Below are 19,572 nucleotides of genomic sequence, written 5' to 3'. Positions count from 1 at the left end.
ACCCAGAAAGCAAACTCCATTGTTAGTTCTCATTTCAAACATACTATCTAATAAACCATTTGTTCTCCTTTAGTATACATGCTTACATCGCCTTTCTTCTCAGAGGGTCAAATGCTGTGTAAATGTCTATGGGAAATACAATGTTTATAGGCAGCTCAGATGCAAGACCCACCACCTTGCTGTAAATATGTTCTCCTGGAAACAAAGGATGTTCACAGTACCGTTCTCTATAATTCAAACACTAAAAGTGTTTACAAATTACAGCAGATGCTCAGGAGCAACACTTCTTTTTTTCATTCTGCTTCCAGTTGTGGACTACATATTTAAGTCAGAATAGTTAAATCAGAAACAGAGTTTACTGGTCCAAAAAGGTAGAAAAAACATTTCTCCTAGCAACTCTTTTCAATGTCAGTGAGTATTCAGAATTGCTCATTTTGGCTTAACAGTAAACTTCATAATAAGTCCAACTTTTTCATCATCGTCATGCATAAAGAGCTAATGAATTTACAATAACGTCTTCTATGAAAATTCTATCAATCTCCTCATTTTGATCTTTTGTTTAAGTAAATAGCCCAAAAATGTAGAAAAGGGGGAGGATGTCTTTAGATACAAGAGATGACATATGGACACAGATATCAGAGTAATTCCTGATCTTTTCACTATTTAAATATGTATACATTTCACCTTTTCCTAGAAACATCGTATGACATTTACAGAAAGGTAAGGTGAATATAATTCCCCTTTCCAGAAGGTTACGATAATTTTGTATCACCTTTGAAAGATAATTCAAAGATCAGGCTCAAACTAATTTTACATAGGAAGAAAGAAAAAAAACCTTTAAATACTGCTTGACATCAGCAGCTTATATGAATGAATATTGGAATTTCCAATAATACTAACGACATAGTCTAATATGTGGTGTAGAGCATGTAAATATTTAATTTTAAAAGTTACTAAGTTAGAAAAGATCATTTAAAATATTTAAAGTTTCATACTGCTCTCAGTTAGATCCCACCTGCTGCACAACTTCAGAGGGGAGTTCTGACTTCCACTGCTTAAGCTGTCGGGATGCAAAGGAATGCAGGGCATAGGAAATGGTGCCGTATTCTATCCACAAAGAGAGATTAGAGCTGTCAATCTCTAGGGCTCGCTTGAAGCAATTCAGGACGGGAGTAGAGTGCTTCCAGATTGGGCCATCACTTTTCAATTCATTAGAGTTCAACTTGTCCTGAATACGACTGGCTCGAGCCAGAGCCATGCCAGCCCAAGAATCAAACCTATGCAAGCAAGAACATAACACATGAACAATTTCCCCCCTAAACATTACACTGAATGGCATAGACAAGATTACTTTTGTTATATCCGCAGCTTTCTGTCTTCAATCACATGCTCTCTCAAAATAGATCTCTGCATCTCCTCCTCCCCTCGTGGAACAGAGGCTCTATAACCTAAATCATACTGATTTTATTAAAAATGGTTTCCTAATAAAGCACTGCCCCCAGTAACTGTCACACATGAAAAACAGATGAAACAACAAGGTTTATTTGCCATGCTCAAATAATATATCTATACTTCCAATGGCAGCACTCCCACTGATTTCTTTTCTCAGTAACCATGCTGTTCTGTCCAAACACTGTCACGCTTTATTTCTGCAGGCCAGTTGACAGCCATGATGACATTTTGTATTGTTGACCTGAACTGTGAATGGTCTTTATGATCATCATCATTTTCCAACATTAAAATCACAAAAACTAAAATGCATTCATGCAGGAAAATTCTGATGAACAATAAGGATTGCTTACGGAGGGGACTGTTCAGGATCTAGCCCTGTGTTTATCAGATCATTGGCAATACAGTCTGACAAGTAGTTTCCATATTCCATACTCTCACATTAACATCTGGGGTCAACAGCTTTGGAATTTTTCAGTTTTACCATGATTCTAACACCAAAGACGTAATCATAATGTTCTCACATTTTTGCTTGTAATTTCTTACTGATTTCAATTGCAAACTCTTTTCTGGGTCACTGACCTCAACAATCAGATTCCTGAGGGGAACGGAAGGGGAAATGTAATACAAACACTTGAAGACGTAACATTGCATGTTACTGGGGTAAAAATACTATGCTACCACATAAAGCATCTTCTGAGCAACAAAATGGCACACGTTAAAGTAAAAATGCATTCCACTCATTTATTTATGAGCTCAGGTTTAAAAATATCAAAACCACAGAAAAATGGAGGTGGTGGGTGCTGGTAATTTCTTTATCAGGCTTCAAACAAAAGTTTTAGCAATCTGATAGTCACAGTTCCCAGACTAGAAGATTCAATAACATTAAACTACAGCTATTTCCTCTGTAGATTTCACAGATAAAATTACTCTGTGCCTTCACCTTCCTGTTTGTCTGTTATGTGACTGGATTTAGAAATAGTTTTCTTGTCTGAAATCTATCAAACTAGGGTTTCTGTCACTGACCGTGATGTATCAACTTCAAGGAGAATTAAAATGATAGCAAACATCTAATATGCAAACCCTGTATTTAATCAGTAAATTTAAAGATTATTTCATTTCATTGTAGAAGCCTGTTATTCAAAACATGCTTTATTTTTAAGAAGAGAGAGCTCAACCTTGGTGGTATTTCAGGAAGCTGTAAAGGATGAAGAAACACGGTGTTTTAGCTTAAGTATCACTTAAATACTTTACTTGAGCTTGTATTCTCTGAGTAGTTCTCCAGCAGCAAGATCAATACTTTCAGAAAGAGGTCAGCCTAAACAGTTAATCCACCAAAGAACGCTATTTGTGCTACAGCTATGCTATTAAACAGTGACATTCTCCATTCCTGATCATGTATGAACATGCCAAAACAAAGAACAAAAGGTGTAGAAGAGAAATATTTATTTGGTCCTTGCCCTTCCCAGTTATTCTTTATTTTAATTTAGCTTCCCCTCCATCCCCGTTTCATTTTCCTGGTTTAATTTTAAAACAATCAAATATTTAAAACCAAGTTTTGGATTTTGTTTTGTTTGTTGGGTTGTAAAATTAAGGGCATCTCTAAAACAATCAACCTACGATAATGGATTGCAGGCAGGTTTTTTTAGGCGTTTGTTTGTTTGTTTGTTTTTAACCCCTGAAACCAAAATAAAATTTTTTTGTTGTCTGCTTTTCAGTACTGAAAGAAGCAAGAATAATAATGTGCAGTGGGATTCAATAATACTGACCTGTTTGGACAAATGCAGATGTCGTGCATGTAAAATTTAATGGCTTTAGACTGTTCCTTATTCTTGAAATGATAGTCTGCCAGAAGATAGTACAACTCAGTCACCACTGGTGGAGAATAGTCTGCACCATCGGGCAGAGATGGTGCCTGAACATAAAAAAAAAAAGTAAAGGTTCATATTAAATCAAACATTCCTATTAAATGAGCTGCACACTTGCTTCTTCCTTGTAGTGAAAGTAGCCTTTTCATCACAGAATATGAAGACACTGAATGTGAGGACAGTGAAAGCATTCCACAGATACACAGAGCACTTACAAACACTAATGAACATCTCATACTGACTCCATATTAATCAGTATTACATCTTGCCATTTCAAGACTAAAAGCTTCAGTGGTGTCATTTCATTTAAATGCAATTACCTGAGGAAATCCAACATCACAGAATGAATCATTCCCCTAACTACCTCAAAGTCAACATAAAAATAACAATAATTTTTACTCCTTTCAGTTGTTTTTTTTTTAAAGCAATTAATTATACCTTGCTGCATGTTCCTTCAATATAGGCAGATACAGTATCTAGGCTCAGCATAGGCTTGTCTGTTCGAGGAACAATTGTAGCGGTCTTCTTCAGAAGGTTGGCCAAATCAGCAGACACAGTACTGGTTTTGTAACTATCAAATTCTGGTAGAGCTTTAGGTTTAAAATATTCAAACATGAACAAAGCATCTTCCCAGGTTAGATCGACCTGAAGAGGGAGGTAGATGAAAGGGGAAAAAATTATATCAAATTCCAAAATTCAGAAGTCTGCTAATGATGAATTTCTATGGCTTTTCTAGTTCATAAGAAAATACATATTACTCTAGCAGGAAACAGATTAAACCTCCCAAGAACAGAACAACTAAAGGCACAATTAATTTATGCAGCTCACAAATACAGCATACTGCTAACTGATTTAAAAGACTAAGGTATTGGGCTGTAACTTAGTATATGTCAATGAAAAATAAAGTAATTTTACTTGCTTAGAGGAGTTGCTCAGAAAAGTAGTTTAAAAGGAAGAATCTATTGCAAGTATACTGAGTGACACTGAGATCATGGGTAAGACATGGCGGAAAAAAGCTCTACACTTTCAATTTCAAACTCAGGTAATCAAAAATAAATCGGTCAGTCTTACAATACAGTCCATCTCACCTCTGTACCTGGCAAGATCAAGGAGGTGACTGGTGACAGCCAATATGGCTTCACTAAGGGCAAATCACGCCTGACAAATTTGGTGGCCTTCTACGATGAGGTTACAGCTTTGGTGGGTAAGGGAAGAGCAACCAATGTCATCTACCTGGACCTGAGCAAAGCATTTGACACTGTCCCGCAAGACATCCTTGTCTTTAAGTTGGAGAGACATGGATTCAATGGATGGACCACTCAGTGGATAAGGAATTGTCTGGATGGTTGCACTCAAAGAGTTGCGGTCAATGGTTCGATGCCCAAGTGGAGACCAGCGATGAGTGGTGTTCCTCAGGGGTTGGTATTGAGACCCGTGCTGTTTAACATCTTTATTGGGAACATGGACAGTGGGATTGAGTGCACCCTCACCAAGTTTGCCAACAACACTAAGCTGTGTGGGGTGGTTGACACGCTGGAGGGAAGAGATGCCATCCACAGGGACCTTGACAGGCTTCAGAGGTGGGCCTGTGTGAACCTCATCAAGTTTAACAAGACCAGGTGTGAGGTCCTGCACATGAGTCAGGGCAATGGCAAGCACAAATACAGGCTGGGCACAGAATGGATTGAGAGCAGCCCCAATGAGAAGGACTTGGAGGTGTTGGTTGATGAGAAGCCCAGCATGACCCGGCAGTGTGCACTCGCAGCCCAGAAGGCCAACAGTATCCTGGGCTGCACCAAGGCAGCATGGGCAGCAGGGCGAGGGAAGGGATTCTTCCCCTCTGCTCCACTCTGGTGAGACCTCTCTGGGAGTCCTGCGTCCAGCTCTGGAGCCCACAGCACAGGAAGGACATGGACCTGTTGGAGCCGGGCCAGAGGAGGCCACAAAAATGATCAGAGGGCTGGAACCCCTCTGCTGTGAGGAAAGGCTGGGAGAGTTGGGGCTGTTCAGCCTGCAGAAGAGCAGGCTCCAGGGAGACCTTAGAGCAGCCTGCCAGTACCTGAAGGGGCCTACAAAAGAGCTGGAGAGGGACTTTTTGCAAGGGCATGGCGTGACAGGACAAGGGGTAATGGCTTCAAGCTGAAAGAGCGGAGATTTAGATTAGATATAAGAAGGAAATTCTTTACTCTGAGGGTGGTGAGGCCCTGGCAGGGGTTGCCCAGAGAAGCTGTGACTGCCCTATCCCTGGCAGTGCTCAAGGCCAGGTTGGACAGGGCTCTGAGCAACCTGTTCTGGTGGAAGGTGTCCCTGCCCCTGGTGGGGAGGTTGGAACTAGGTGGTCTGTAAGGTCCCTTCCAACCCAAACCATTCTATGATTCTCTGACAATGAAATAGGAATCGGACAAAATACTGAGACTCAAAAATCTTCAAACTATCTACAGAAAGGTACTTTCAGAATTTATTCCTCATTTTACCTTCACTTTTCTTCCTTGAAAACAGGAAAAAAAAGTTCAAAAATTTACAGTTCTCTTCTGCTAGACTAAGTTTTTCTCCTTTTATTGTTCACCTTATTCCTTAAATTTTGCTTCCATACTGAAAACAGGGAAGTTGCATTACTAGAAATCAGTTTGTTAATGATTTCATAAGAACTTTTTCACCCAGAATTGCCCAAATATAATATACTTATACTTCCCTTTTTCTTAGTTATTCCCATTTTCTCATTATCTTAATTGTCTAACCGGTAAGTTTAAGAGACAGAATCCACAAATACTCAATGAGTAATAACATTAACAGTATTTGTGTATTCAAAAAGGTCTGTTCAAAGGAGCCTGACAATTGTTTTGCTTGTAAGAAACTTTTTCATTTATAATTCTATAATCACTTGCATTTGGTAAATGCAAAAATCATCTGAGGTTTTTCAACAAAATCAGTGATATTTGAAGGCAGAGGATTGTTGACCTGCTTTTTCTGTCCCTTCCTCAATACTGCAACCCTCTTCCCAAGGCACTCTGTAGTTGTTCTTCTCCCAAACTCAACTGAATTTCACACATTGCTCATAAAAAGCTACCAGATATTTACCATCACAGATTTAAAAATAAGCTATAATATAATTTACTTGCATAATTTTTAATAGTGATATTATTCACTTCCATAAACTGCAAGGTTCGCTGCTGAAGTTTTCTTGTCTCAAGCTGACTTTTTTCCTCTCTAATTTTCCTCACGCTTCTCCGTTGAAAACAGGAAAGTCATGGCTCTATAAAATGAATTTGTCAATAGTTTCAAAATGGCAGACTACTGTGAATAAACTATACTAGCATTTTATTTCAATTATCTGACCCTGTATATTCATAAAGGCATCCATATTTTTTAATGTGTTGATTTTCTACAATATGTAAAATATATAAATTTTACAAGGAAATAAAAATAACCTTTCTCCAAAATCTATTAAGTTGCATTAAAACCAAACAAGGGTGTATCTTGCATCACTTCAGGATATTCCACTGAGATTAAATAATACATATTTTACCTGCTGTACTGAATGTTCTTCTAGGTACCGTGCTTTGCTTTTTTTGCTAGGGAAGCCATATAAACAATAAAAACACTGTTCCAAGGCTGTTTCCAGCTCTTCTTTGTATGGATGAGTATCTTCAGAAGTGGATGCTGCGAGTTCTTTTTGTAGTACCTGAACCTACAACACCACAAATATCAATGAAAAGTCATCTGCAAGCTGCAGACCGCATTAAGTTACCTAGCTGTCTGAAGGCAAATGATGAAAACAACGTTAAGGAACTACACCTATTTGTCCCCAATTACAATCAAATATTACCCATATTTCTGTAAACTGGTCTCACACAAGTAATTTCAATGGCACTATAACTGCAGTAAAGTGCTTTTATTTTTTTTTTCCTGTGTTAATTCATGAACTCTTATCTTTAATCAATGAGATTAGATATCAGCTTAATGTTTCAGACTTCGGATCACTCAAAGTGTTCCACTACACGCCAAGCTGCTTCTTCCAATATAAACACTACAGTTTGTCAGCCCCGTGAGTAAGGAAAGGCACAGAAAAATTTCTGCCCCAATTCACAAACAGCAATTTCCTCTGCATGGAAAAGGGGAGATGGAGAGGACTTTGTGGAAAAAGAAGGGACAGCTAATGAAATCTGGCAAAAGGGATACAGAATTGTACAGTATGAATAGTATACAGATGGCTACACACCAAGGAAAGTGGCTTGATTGATCCTAAACACTACACACTGTAGCAAGTTGCCATCTTTAACTTCAACATTACAAGAAAAAGTACCCATCAGTAGGATATTTTGGAGGATGCTATTGCTCTAAAACTTTGATTGAAAAAACCTGCAACTGAATGCCAAAAGACAAAAGGTAACTCTGAAAATTTTCACTAAACTTTGTTAAAAAGCAACCCAAAAAAGAACAAATTCCAGGCAAAGTGAACAGGAACACGTTCACCAAGAATAATCTGCGTAGTGGGATTTTGGATCTTCATTTCAAAAACAAAACAAAACACACACTTAATCACTGAGGTTTAAGAATCAATTCCACATCTTGCACTATGAAATTTGAATTAAAAAATGAAATGTATAAGTTACATTCACGATATCTTATACGTCCAACAATAATACATCGCGTGTGTATCCCCAGTATCAAAGCACACCTGTTAGGTCTAAAGAAAACTCATTTGAGGTGGTAGAAGAGAAATGCTTCTACTGTAATCGGCATTTGGGAGACTGAAGGGTACTGAAAAATACCAAGTTCTCCCTGTGATTTGCCTCTAAAATTTCAGGAAGCTGTATACTACCAGGAGAGTTCTGTTAACTGATAAGTAATTTCATTTAACGTTTTTCCTCTGATAGAAAGCATCAACTTTCATTTATTTCTTTAGTAATATCTGACTTCTCCAAACCAGCCACACCCATTACTCAACACACTAGTTAATTTAGGAAGTCCCTCAACTGAAATTTTGCAGTCATAAACTAAAAATGCAAAACATTCACCTGTTTGCAATTTGTACTTTTACAGTACTTCAGGTGCCTGCTAACCACCATTTACCATTCTTCAGCATCTAGGATTGTTAACTCAATTATTTATGCATATCACAGAATATCACAGAATATCACAGAATAGTAGGGGTTGGAAGGGACCTCTGTGGGTCATCTAGTCCAACCCCCCTGCCAAAACAGGGTCACCTACAGCAGGCTGCACAGGACCTTGTCCAGGCGGGTCTGGAATATCTCCAGAGAAGGAGACTCCACAATCTCCCTGAGCAGCCTGTTCCAGTGCTCCGTCACCCTCAGAGGGAAGAAGTTCTTCCTCAGGTTCAGACGGAACTTCCTGTGCCTCAGTTTGTGCCCATTGCCCCTTGTCCTGTCACTGGGCACCACTGAAAAGAGCTTGGCCCCATCCTCCTGACACCCACCCTTCAGATATTTGTAGGCATTTATAAGGTCCCCTTGCAGCCTTCTCTTCTTCAGGCTGAACAAGCCCAGTTCCCTCAACCTCTCCTCGTAGGGGAGATGCTCCAGTTCCCTCACCATCCCTGTAGCCCTCCGCTGGACTCTCTCCAGTAGCTCTTCATCTTTCTTGAACTGGGGAGCCCAGAACTGGACACAGTACTCCAGATGAGGCCTCACCAGGGCAGTGTAGAGGGGAAGGAGAACCTCCCTCGTCCTGCTGGCCACACTCCTCCTAATGCACCCCAGGATCCCATTGGCCTTCTTGGCAGCCAGGGCACACTGCTGGCTCATGGTCAACCTGTCGTCCACCAGGACACCCAGGTCCCTCTCCGCAGAGCTGCTCTCCAGCAGGTCCACCCCAAGCCTGTACTGGTGCATGAGGTTGTTCCTCCCCAGGTGCAGGACCCTGCACTTGCCCTTGTTGAACCTCATCAGGTTCCTCTCTGCCCAGCTTTCCAGCCTATCCAGGTCACGCTGAATGGCAGCACAGCCTTCTGGTGTATCTACCACTCCTCCCAGTTTTGTGTCATCAGCAAACTTGCTGAGGGTACATTCTAACTCTTCATCCAGGACATTGATGAAGAAGTTAAACAAGACTGGGCCCAGTACTGACCCCTGGGGGACACCACTTGTTACCAGCCTCCAACTAGACTCAGCGCCGCTGATGACAACCCTCTGAGTTCTGCCATTCAGCCAGTTCTCTATCCACTTCACCGACCACTCATCCAGCCCACACTTCCTCAGCTTCCCTAGGAGGATATCATGGGAGACTGTATCGAAAGCCTTGCTGAAGTCAAGGTAGACAACATCCACGGCTCTCCCTTCGTCTACCCAGCCAGTCATGTCATCGTAGAAAGCTATCAGATTGGTCAGGCATGATTTCCCCTTGGTGAGTCCATGCTGACTACTCCTGATAACCTTCTTTTCTTCCACAAAAAATGGAACGCTTCACGAATTTGCGTGTCATTTGAATGCATGCTACAAGAAGCTTCTCATCATGATTGGCTTTCCTGACACTACAAACAGTGCGCATCACCACAAGGCAAAATTCTGACATTCTACATGGGAGAAGCTTGTCTATAAGTGCTGGAATTAACTATAAGAGGTTATTTCTCTTCTGCTTAAAAGATCAGTGCTAAGAACAAGGTATCATTTATTAAGAGCCAAAACTATGAAAAATAAGAGTAAAGACAATTCTTAGAAGGCATTTCAATGAAATTCTGAGTCACAGCAATCATCTTTGAGTCACAGCAGACACCTTATTTCCACTACTTCTCCTGTAACCATTTGTGAACAATGTTTGAAATTTATGAGAAGTGTAGATAAATAAGCTGAAAGGAAGATATAAGCATCACAGGATACTGTAACAAAAGCATAATATTCCTACTGCTGCAAACAAAACACCAGTAACAGAATTCTCACTTGAACAGTGTTCAAAATAATCTCCTGTGTTCTTATTCAGCTTTTAAATTCTTGGCAGTAACCCAGAATTGTTCTTAATAATTCAGACTTTGACTTCTGTTAAAGGACTTAACAACATATTAACATCTTCTCTTGCACACCACCTTCAGCCACAAGTGATACAACGTACTTGAGCAGACAGTTCACCAACCCAAGGTCATCACTGCACACGAGTCTATAAAACACACCTTTGTTTAACGTTCTTGAAGCTGCCTTTCCCTTCAAATAATTCAAGCCATTTTATCTTTGTCTTTCCTTACCCTTGCAACACTCTCTTGTCTCTGAAAAATAAATTCTTGTGCTCAATAATATCATATTATATTTTAGTTTAAGGAGTGGACAATTCTGAGGCTGAAAATTGAAGATTTTGTTCGAAGCACCTGATGACATTTGCAAAGATCTAGCTGTAAATACATTCACAGCTGCCAGTTACCTGCAGTTTATCTGGGTTCACAGAGCATACTATCAGACTCCGCAGGCTGTGGATACAGGCACACTATACAGACATGATTTAGATTCGTCACTTAGGAGCACAGCGTCTGAGGGCAAGCTCCAGCCTGGAAACAGGCTGGCTGCTGGCATGAGCCACAGTGCCTGAGCTAATAAGCCCTCTGGACCTGAGGCAGATCCATGCCGAGGCAGCTCAGGTGTATCAGCATCATGCTCCAAATACCAGGGAGAATGAGGAGAGTAGGATGCAGAGATAATCCAGTAGTCCTACACTGAATCAGCCTCAGTTCAAACACTGTTCATTAGCTCCAGCTCTACCAGCGAGAGCTGACTCCTGCAGAAGCCCTCAGGCTCTCTGCACCATCCTTCCTGGCTGTCTAAATCGCTGTCCTGGACACGCTGCTGCTCAGATGCAGAGGTAGATGAGCTCTGGCACCGAGCTGTGGCTAATAAGCTCTAGGGAGCACTGAGAGGGAAAATGAGAGATTCCTGAGTAGCTCTACGCAGAACTAATCATGATTTTCTCGCGGCTGAAGGTAATAAACCTCAATAAAGTCAAGCCGAATCTGTGAAGTGCCACTGAAATATCCCTGTACAGCACTGCCCAGTGAATGCCACAGTACCCTATTATCTGGATTTTGCCAACAGCCAGGCTATCCCCGACTGCCAGTACTGTGAAAAGCTGACTACACTTCAGTTTCTAAGCTAAAGCGAGGAAACAGCAATACACATCGAAATATTCTCCTTCAACCATGCGGAATTTATTTTCTAGAGTAACAACTAGACCTCATGGAATAATCTTAACAAGGCCAACAATGAGTGGGTAACTCCTTTCTTCTGATAATGCTACAGCAGTACTGCCTAGACATCCATTTCTGAAGCATATTAGATAATCTAACACACCTATCTGAACAACAGAGAAACGAACGGCCTTCAGACACAGGGAGGGAAGGACTGAACTAACTCTTCATTCTCATCATCTTTGTTCAAGATGAACTCTGTATGTATATCTGAAGTTATATATCATTACTAACATGAAAACAATAAAAATCAAGGCAGGTAAAATCAAATGAGTCAAATTTATCAACAGCAGAACAGCCAAATACATCACAGGTTCACGACCAAACATGGGTAACACCGCAGGGTCTGTGAGTGAGCAACAGCATTCCAGATGCGTAACTGAGAACAGGCGATGGCCTGCAAATCTCCACTCTTGTGATTTGGAAGAAAGAAATAACCGAGTTTAACTACAAAATTAAAAACTGACTTCTCCTCGCTGACAGTTAAATATACTCTTTTTTATGTGTTGAATAGTATTTACCTATATTGAAAATGTGTAAACTTTACATAACACTTGATAAATTCAGTTCTGTGAAGTGAGCAACTTATATAGAATCACTAAGACGAGATGAATATGGAATCCCTCTGGGTTATTTTAGCAGCAATCTTAAAGAAGTAACACTATGGGTTTTTTCACGTTGTGAATGATGTACAGTACTATCAGACCACTTGCTATTCCTACTTCTCCTTCAAATCTTAGGAACAAAACAAAGTAATAGTGCAAGAAGCAGAACAGAAGGGAAAAACCAGAAGAAAACAGTTATTCTTCTCAGTGAAGTAAGTCCATGGAACAATGGGAATTATGATAGGAAATAAACTGTTCTCAGGTTTATTTTCCATTTTATATCAACACTCAAGAGTTCAACTCCATGACTTGCCAGATTTTAGAGAACTGACTTCCAAACAGAGAACATAACCTTTTATTCTAACACTTAGATATGTTGTCATTCTTACATTCACTATTCTTAATTTTTCTTTTCTTTACCATAAGAGTTCTCACAATTAAGATATTTGAATATCATTTTGATTACTGAACATAAGTGAGAATGTTTATTTCTTGTCTTTCTGAGAAGAAATCACCCTTCAACGTATTTTTAAAAGCAAAGACTACCCCCAGATTTTTCCACTTTAAGATCGCTAATACTTGAAGCTTGGTCTCACAGACTGTGAATATAGAAAAATGTCCTCAAAAATTTAATTTTGCTTTATACAAATTTAAAACACTTCAAGCTTCATCTGAAAGCAACAGTTACAGTATTTTTCGTAAAAAAAATAATGCCATGTACTAAGTTGCTCAGCTTTGCTGCCAGCTATCCACATCCCTACTACCAACTATCCACATCTCTGCCAGATCCATTTTTACATTTAACATCTTTGACAACATCACAAGGTATGTCTAGGATAATCACTCCACCACTTTCCGCACAAATAGCACTTCCACCCAAGTTCTTTCTATATCCTGAACTAGCAACATTTGTGTTCTGGAGAACAATGGAACAAAAATAAAAACCTATCAAAAACTCTACAATGAACAAAGTAAGTTATGCAATGCTTTACAAAAGCTTTCAAAAAAAGTATTTTCTGCATTTTAACTTCATATGAATTATTAGATTATCCTTCAAAGCACAAGATGGTTATCTTTAGCAGTATCTAAATTTTGCTTATCTTCGGAGGTACTGTACCTTATAGTGAACTCACGATGAACTCAGCATTGTTCAACAGAAAACATCTACAGTGGCTACATACGACACTAAGTACTTCCCTTTCCCTTTCCACCTTCAGTCCATTATTTTAAATCCCTTTCATCCCTGTGTTATTGAACTGGGAGAAAAAAGAAAAGGAGACCTGAATATAATTGAGGCTGATTAACAGCACATGGGAGAAGACAAAAGTTTACATTGTCATGTCATGTCCGTCTCACCTATGCATAACTGAGTAGAATTCTGTTTCTAATATCATCAATTATTAGTGTTATACCTGCTTAACTGCAAAATCCTTATCAAATACTTGAACTCTGAGGAAATAAAGGCATGGTATACAAGGAAACTCATCTCTCTCAGGACGAAGAGCTATGCAACATTACCAGCTATCACTTTAACAGCATTTTTCCACTCAAGGTATTTTGTACTCATTTCTGGGGAATTAACTGGCTCATTCTCCATGCTATGATTTGGTTACTTTCTGGGATCACACTGCTTGTGGGGAACCAGGGCTATCAGCTCCTCCAGCAAACTCTGCTAAGCCCACTTGCCTTTTTTTCCTGTCTGAAAGCGTGAAGTGCACACCCACCAGCACGCACTGCTGAGATGGCACACACCTCTTGCCCAGAGTTTGACATTTCTGTCCTGCCTAACTTACCTCCTGGCTGGGGGACAAAAGCCATGGTCACTGCTGGAATATTGAGATAGGAAGCATGCTCCATCCACACAGACAGCTCAACTTCCGGCACGACATTTGAGAGATAAGCAGGAAAGATGAGGTTTTCTGTTTTGTCTGTTATTTTTCCTGACATTGTTCATGCTCCCTTTCTCTCTCTCTAGCTAGCACACTTGGGGTGACTGTTCATCTTCAACAGTTGAGAATTTAGAACTGTTACTCTTAACTCTCAGAGGACAGCTGAAAATTAAGAGTTCTTACAGGGTAAAAATGTTATTTGAATATCTAATAAAAGCTTGAATTTAAATCAGAGTAAACCTTTGCTGCAAGCAGGGCAGGGCTGTGGCTGAGCTACCAGACACAGAAGGAGAAGACAGAAGTGGGTATAGATTCAGTTTTCAGGTATTCCCTTTCCAAAGGCCACAGACTGCAAGCAGGTTTATATGTTCATCACCAAAAATAAAACCCAAACAACCTCTGACTTTACCATAGGAAAGAATATATAACAAAGGCAAATTACCATATTACCAGTCACCTGGATGAATGCTGATAAGCACCAGAAATTTTCATTAGCTTCAAACATTACCTCTGCTTATTTTTAAAGAGTAGAAGAAGCATCCTCAGAAGCTAAGCACCACAAAACTCAAGTCATTCAGCTGAAGTTTTATCATGGTCAGCGGCTGATACAGGCACACATTTCTCCTAAGTACTCAGAATAGCCACTTAACACTTCTCCAGTGCTTCCTCTTTCAGGGTAAGGTAGATCATTTACTAATTCTCATTTAAGATGTTTTTATAGTAGACAGCTGGTTATCCAAAGGCATCTATTGTCTGACAAAAAGTCCTGTTTAGAAAGCATACCAATGGACAAGGGTCTGGAATAACAAGTCTTTGCTATTCAGGTTAAACTGACTAAAACATTCACACATTTGTCTGGGAGAAGGAGGAAAGTGGATTTAAAAGTGTATTTTTAACAGGAAGGCACGGCAATAAACTATCTAATATAACTTCGAAGTTGTTCCCTGCTTTGAGATGGGAGTTGGCCAGATGACTTTCAGAGGTCCCTTCCAACCTAAATTACTCTATGACGCTAACACTTACATAGAACTTGAGAAGAGCACCATCTGAATTGCAGCACCAAGATCTTCTTCCCAAATACTCATGAGCTGTGTTCAGCAGCATGAGTGAAGAAGGCAACATGGGGGTATCAGGACTCCCTGGAAGAAAGAAGTTGGCAAAAAATTAAGTAGCACAGACCTGAGTTAAATCCAACTAGCCAATGCTTCATCTGGCAAACAGAAGTTTCCTCTGTGATAAGAAAGTGATGTTTGCATACCCCTCTAACCCCTTCAGCCAGCAAGACAAGACAACAAACAAGTATCTTCTTATTTATATTCCAGAGCTAGATGGTAAGGAGCTCAGCTCCAATATGTAAATGTGAATAATTAGCCAACCTTCTTCCCTCTGGTTCTGCTGCTGCTCCTGGTTGCAGCAAAGGGATCGAAAAGCATCTTCCTCATGCTGTATGATCCTGTGCAGGATAATCCATGGAAGCACTGAGGAGACATATGGTTCTTTTGGTTCTTCCTGGACCGCCATGCTGCAGTCTATTATCTAATAGAGAAACAGACATTATATGGACAAAGTGATAGGAAATAAACATCAGGTATGAATCCTTTCCAAAAAACCCAGAGTTGGTAATGCATTATATTCTCAGAAAATAATCTAAAGTTGAGTCTCTGCTTCGCACAATGAGTGGCAGTAGAAGTCCTAAAGTAAGATCAACTGGTATTAGGAAGGGTAGAAGATCATTTTCCCCACCCTGGCATTCCTCTTGCATTGTCATTTTCCAGCTAGTTATCTCTCTGTTAATACCACGTACAAACAAGAAGATGCGCAGCATAAATTCTTAGTGTTAGTCGGCCTCATTACTGCACAAGAAATTTATCTACAACCCAGCAAGGACAAGGAACTTTGTTAAAAGAATTCTTGAATTCTTTACTAGGTCTTACAACTGTTAAAGACCAACCAGAATCATTAGCAGATGCTATATAAATGATGTAACTTAATAAATTCTGCACAACACAATGCTGTGTCACAGAACTGTTGTCCTAGCATTTCCCATAGACAATTTGCCCATTTTATTGCCACAGTACCAGAAATTTCTGAAGTCCTACACTTTTCACATATTCTTTCACACATACAAGAATTTTTCTGTTGGTATTTATGTAGAAAAAGAATAATTTCTATTATTACTACAGAAACCATTTAAGATACTACAATGAATATTCTGTTCTCCAGAATTCCATTACATTCCATAACATAGTGACACACATACAACTTTACCCAATGAGAGCATGATTTTGAGTAGTGAAGGTCCTTGACTTTTACTGAAGTAAACAGCGATTTGAGAGTTGCAAGCACACTGAATTTTGACATTAACTAGACTAGCTTTTTAACAGAACTGAGAGTCTGTGTTTGTTACCTGGACTGAAAAATATTCATTCAGTAGTTTTAAGGTTTGAAAGTACCTTCTTTCAAAGGCTAAAGTTAGGCGGTATTTTGAATGCTAGAAACAGTCCGCACATCACTTTTTTTCCTGCCCTCTTCTCATCATTACCATCTTTTTACTGGAAAAACCTTTAACTTGGCCAGCACCTGCAAGCAACGCTACCAGGTTTGTAAGGCTTACAGGATCTTGTCTTCTAGCCCAAAGCACATACAGCCAAGATCAGTGCCATAACTTACAAACTGCGCTCAGCCAGCTCCATCAGTCTTCGCATTATCACCATTTCAAATAGCGTAAGAAAACAGTGTTGTTCCTGTGGTTATTTTACTACCATTCTTTGATAATTTTAGACAGCTTTGTGTCTGAAGGTACCTGCTGTTACCGATCCTAGCACACATGTGCCCAGTGTATCTCCTACATAACGCAGTGAAAATGAAGACTATGAAGGTAATGCTCATCCTCCCCTGACCTTCCCCCAACAAAAATGTAACCCAAATGTCACTGTGAGTGGGTGGCAATTCAGACACAGAAGCTGTATCATGTCTGAAGGTCTGGAGCAGACAATTGCTCTTTCCTAATGCAAGTGAACAGGTTACCTGAATCAGGTTGTTTGTTAATCGAACAAGGCTTGGTGTTACAGAAGAGTCTTTCAGGATGCTGTTGACTGATGATAATGAAGTATCTACTCCTGCGAGCAGCTGTGTTACCGTAGCAACCCACTCTTCTTTAGCAGAGGCTGCTGTCATATTAATCATTTGCTGAATTGCTTCATTCAAGGCAACTTCTGAGCATTCAAAGCATTGCTTGTAATCTTTCAGTTTGAGCAGGGAGTCCTAGGGAACGTAAATATGAGAAAAATCTATTATAAGGACAAAGGGTTTATATTAAACCTTAAATGCACAGCAGGAGAACGTAATACACTATATACAGTTACTGTGGTTACTTCAATGAAACCATAAAAGAACACCTTCAATACCACATTAAAAAAAGACAATAGGAGGTGCACGGACCCTGGGTGAGAAATAAATAAGTAGGATCTACATTTCAAAAAAAATCATCACAATCTTTATGCTTTAATAAGAGATGCAAGGAAAAAATATATTCAGGAAAAGGATGGCTGTAGGTCTAAAATTCTCATGATATGCAGTTGAATAGACGCCCTAGAGGAGCAGAGTTTGGATCTTTATGGTCTTGTGCTACCATTTTATTGCTTCATAAATAACAAAATAGCAACTATAAGGCTAGCATTATAGCAACATCCTCCTGCTTCTTTCTACTTTGCCAAGTCTGGGTCACAAGATGGCATGGAGGCTGTAGGATTTGGTTCACGCCAGTTCAAAAAGCATCAGTCTTTTTTTATGAAAACTTTTTCTTCCCTGGAGAACCTGACAGGCTCAAATTGTTCCTACAGCTCAGCTCATTTGTACACTTATTTACATAGTGTCAAATGGACTAAATCTATAGCAATTATCCTGGATGTATCTATCAACAGTTTGTCATTCATGCAGGACAGATACACTACATCATAAAAAACATTCATATGATAGATAACTATTAAGTTTCAGAACGGTTGTAAATCGCCATATAGTCAACATCAGCAGAAGTAGGAAGTACTCACAGCAGATGCAGATAGCATGAATCCATCCATGAGATGTCTCTGCAAATGACTCAAGTTTATTTGAATATATAATTTTTCTGGCCATTTCATGTAGGCCTCAGACATCTTATATCTTTAGCCACATCCTCAGTTAGCAAAAGCTGGCATATTGCTAACAATGTCGATAAAGCAATGCTGTTCAGACAATTTACAGATTTGTCCACGTTTTACTTTGTAAATAAGACTGGTTAACCATTAACACCCATTCTAGAAAGCCTTTCATCCTGTTTTCAGGAATAAGTCTTAATTTTTCACTAAAAAAAGATCTAAGAAAAAAAAACAAACCTGCAAGAGAAGCAGCTGTGCTGGTCTCTCTGGTATGGATGTTACAAATTCCAGATGTTTCGCTCTGCCATAGCCATTAAAGCATAATGTTGGACGAAGCAGATGCACGACTGCATTATAATCCCCTGCCTCATACAGTCGCTGGATCTCTTCCAAAGACTGGCATCTCTCCAGAGATTTTAGGTTCTTTTCAATCTGCAAACATCACAGATGGCACAACCCAACTTTCATTTTGTCTTCACATACATTTGACTACTGACATTTCTGCTAGCAGTTTAGCTGTAAAGCTATGTGAACTCTACAGCTACATCCAGGAATATCAACCAGGAACAAGGATTTTTAATTATTATGTAGTATATGACTTTAGTGCTATAATGATTTTAAACTTTTTTGCCTCAAATCCCCAAATCACACATTTCTACACTGCAAGAATACATCCATCAGATGGACTTCAAAGTGAAGATGGCATCTTCTGTGTTGGAGTTCATCCCCCAAACCAGTAATAGACAGAAGATGGACATCCCTTTGTTTAAAAGTACATGCAAATCGTTAGGTGGAAAACAAGACTGCCGAAGTAAATAGCTCATTTAAGCAACGGTGAAATTTATGTTTAAGTACACAAAATAGAACACTAGTCTAATAATCTATTGTTCTACATGCAGTTGCTCTAGTATTTCTATTTTGCATAAAAGCCATCTTAAGTTGTACAGGACCAACAGATCCAAAAGGTGTCTTTTTGAAAAGGAGATGATGGCTTTAACATCACAAACACTTCCATCACAAAAGAGCTCACTGATAGATGACCTTTGAAACTGAGAGAGATGGAGTGGGGAGAATACACCTGCAAATTAATTCTTACCTCTTCTAAAGAAACAACAGAATCAACATGTAGATTAGGTAACCGTATTACGATGCTGCATTCATTGCCAGCTTTAGCTTGCATTGTAGTGGAGCTCTGTAGCATTTCAGTGCAGATATCATAGTTTTCAAGTGCCTGTTCCATGTCTCCCTACAGAAACAGTAGAGAGGAAAACAAAAAAAACCAAACCCTAGAGTTCTGTCTGCAGCAAGGGTTTCTAAAGCATGTAGAAAATGTTTAACCTCAATGCAGGCACTGCCAGTGTGATTACTACACATCTTCCCAAATAAAAAACAAACCCAATTGTCAATCTCAAACTAAAAAAAAAAAGGCAGTATATC

At 39.5% G+C, this 19,572-nt stretch overlaps 1 protein-coding gene across 7 annotated transcripts in view; it reads right to left on the bottom strand.

The window, feature by feature from the left end:
- Positions 1-19,572, bottom strand: part of CABIN1 (calcineurin binding protein 1) — a 122,286-nt gene that overhangs the window by 87,987 nt on the left and 14,727 nt on the right. For 6 of the 7 annotated variants that reach the window (XM_075435086.1, XM_075435091.1, XM_075435089.1 and 3 more), the window contains 9 exons: positions 19,232-19,381; positions 18,373-18,567; positions 17,027-17,263; positions 15,376-15,535; positions 15,023-15,138; positions 6,844-7,005; positions 3,756-3,962; positions 3,219-3,364; positions 1,016-1,277 (listed from right to left, as the gene is read on the bottom strand). In XM_075435086.1, coding sequence (XP_075291201.1) covers positions 1,016-1,277; positions 3,219-3,364; positions 3,756-3,962; positions 6,844-7,005; positions 15,023-15,138; positions 15,376-15,535; positions 17,027-17,263; positions 18,373-18,567; positions 19,232-19,381 — 1,635 coding nt within the window. The remainder of the gene's footprint in view (positions 1-1,015; positions 1,278-3,218; positions 3,365-3,755; positions 3,963-6,843; positions 7,006-15,022; positions 15,139-15,375; positions 15,536-17,026; positions 17,264-18,372; positions 18,568-19,231; positions 19,382-19,572) is intronic. The other variant, XM_075435092.1, reaches the window with a different exon arrangement.

The sequence above is a fragment of the Opisthocomus hoazin genome, chromosome 13 (genome assembly GCF_030867145.1).
Source record: "Opisthocomus hoazin isolate bOpiHoa1 chromosome 13, bOpiHoa1.hap1, whole genome shotgun sequence".
NCBI classification, from domain to species: domain Eukaryota; kingdom Metazoa; phylum Chordata; class Aves; order Opisthocomiformes; family Opisthocomidae; genus Opisthocomus; species Opisthocomus hoazin.
This window is presented reverse-complemented; position numbering and strand designations above follow the sequence as displayed.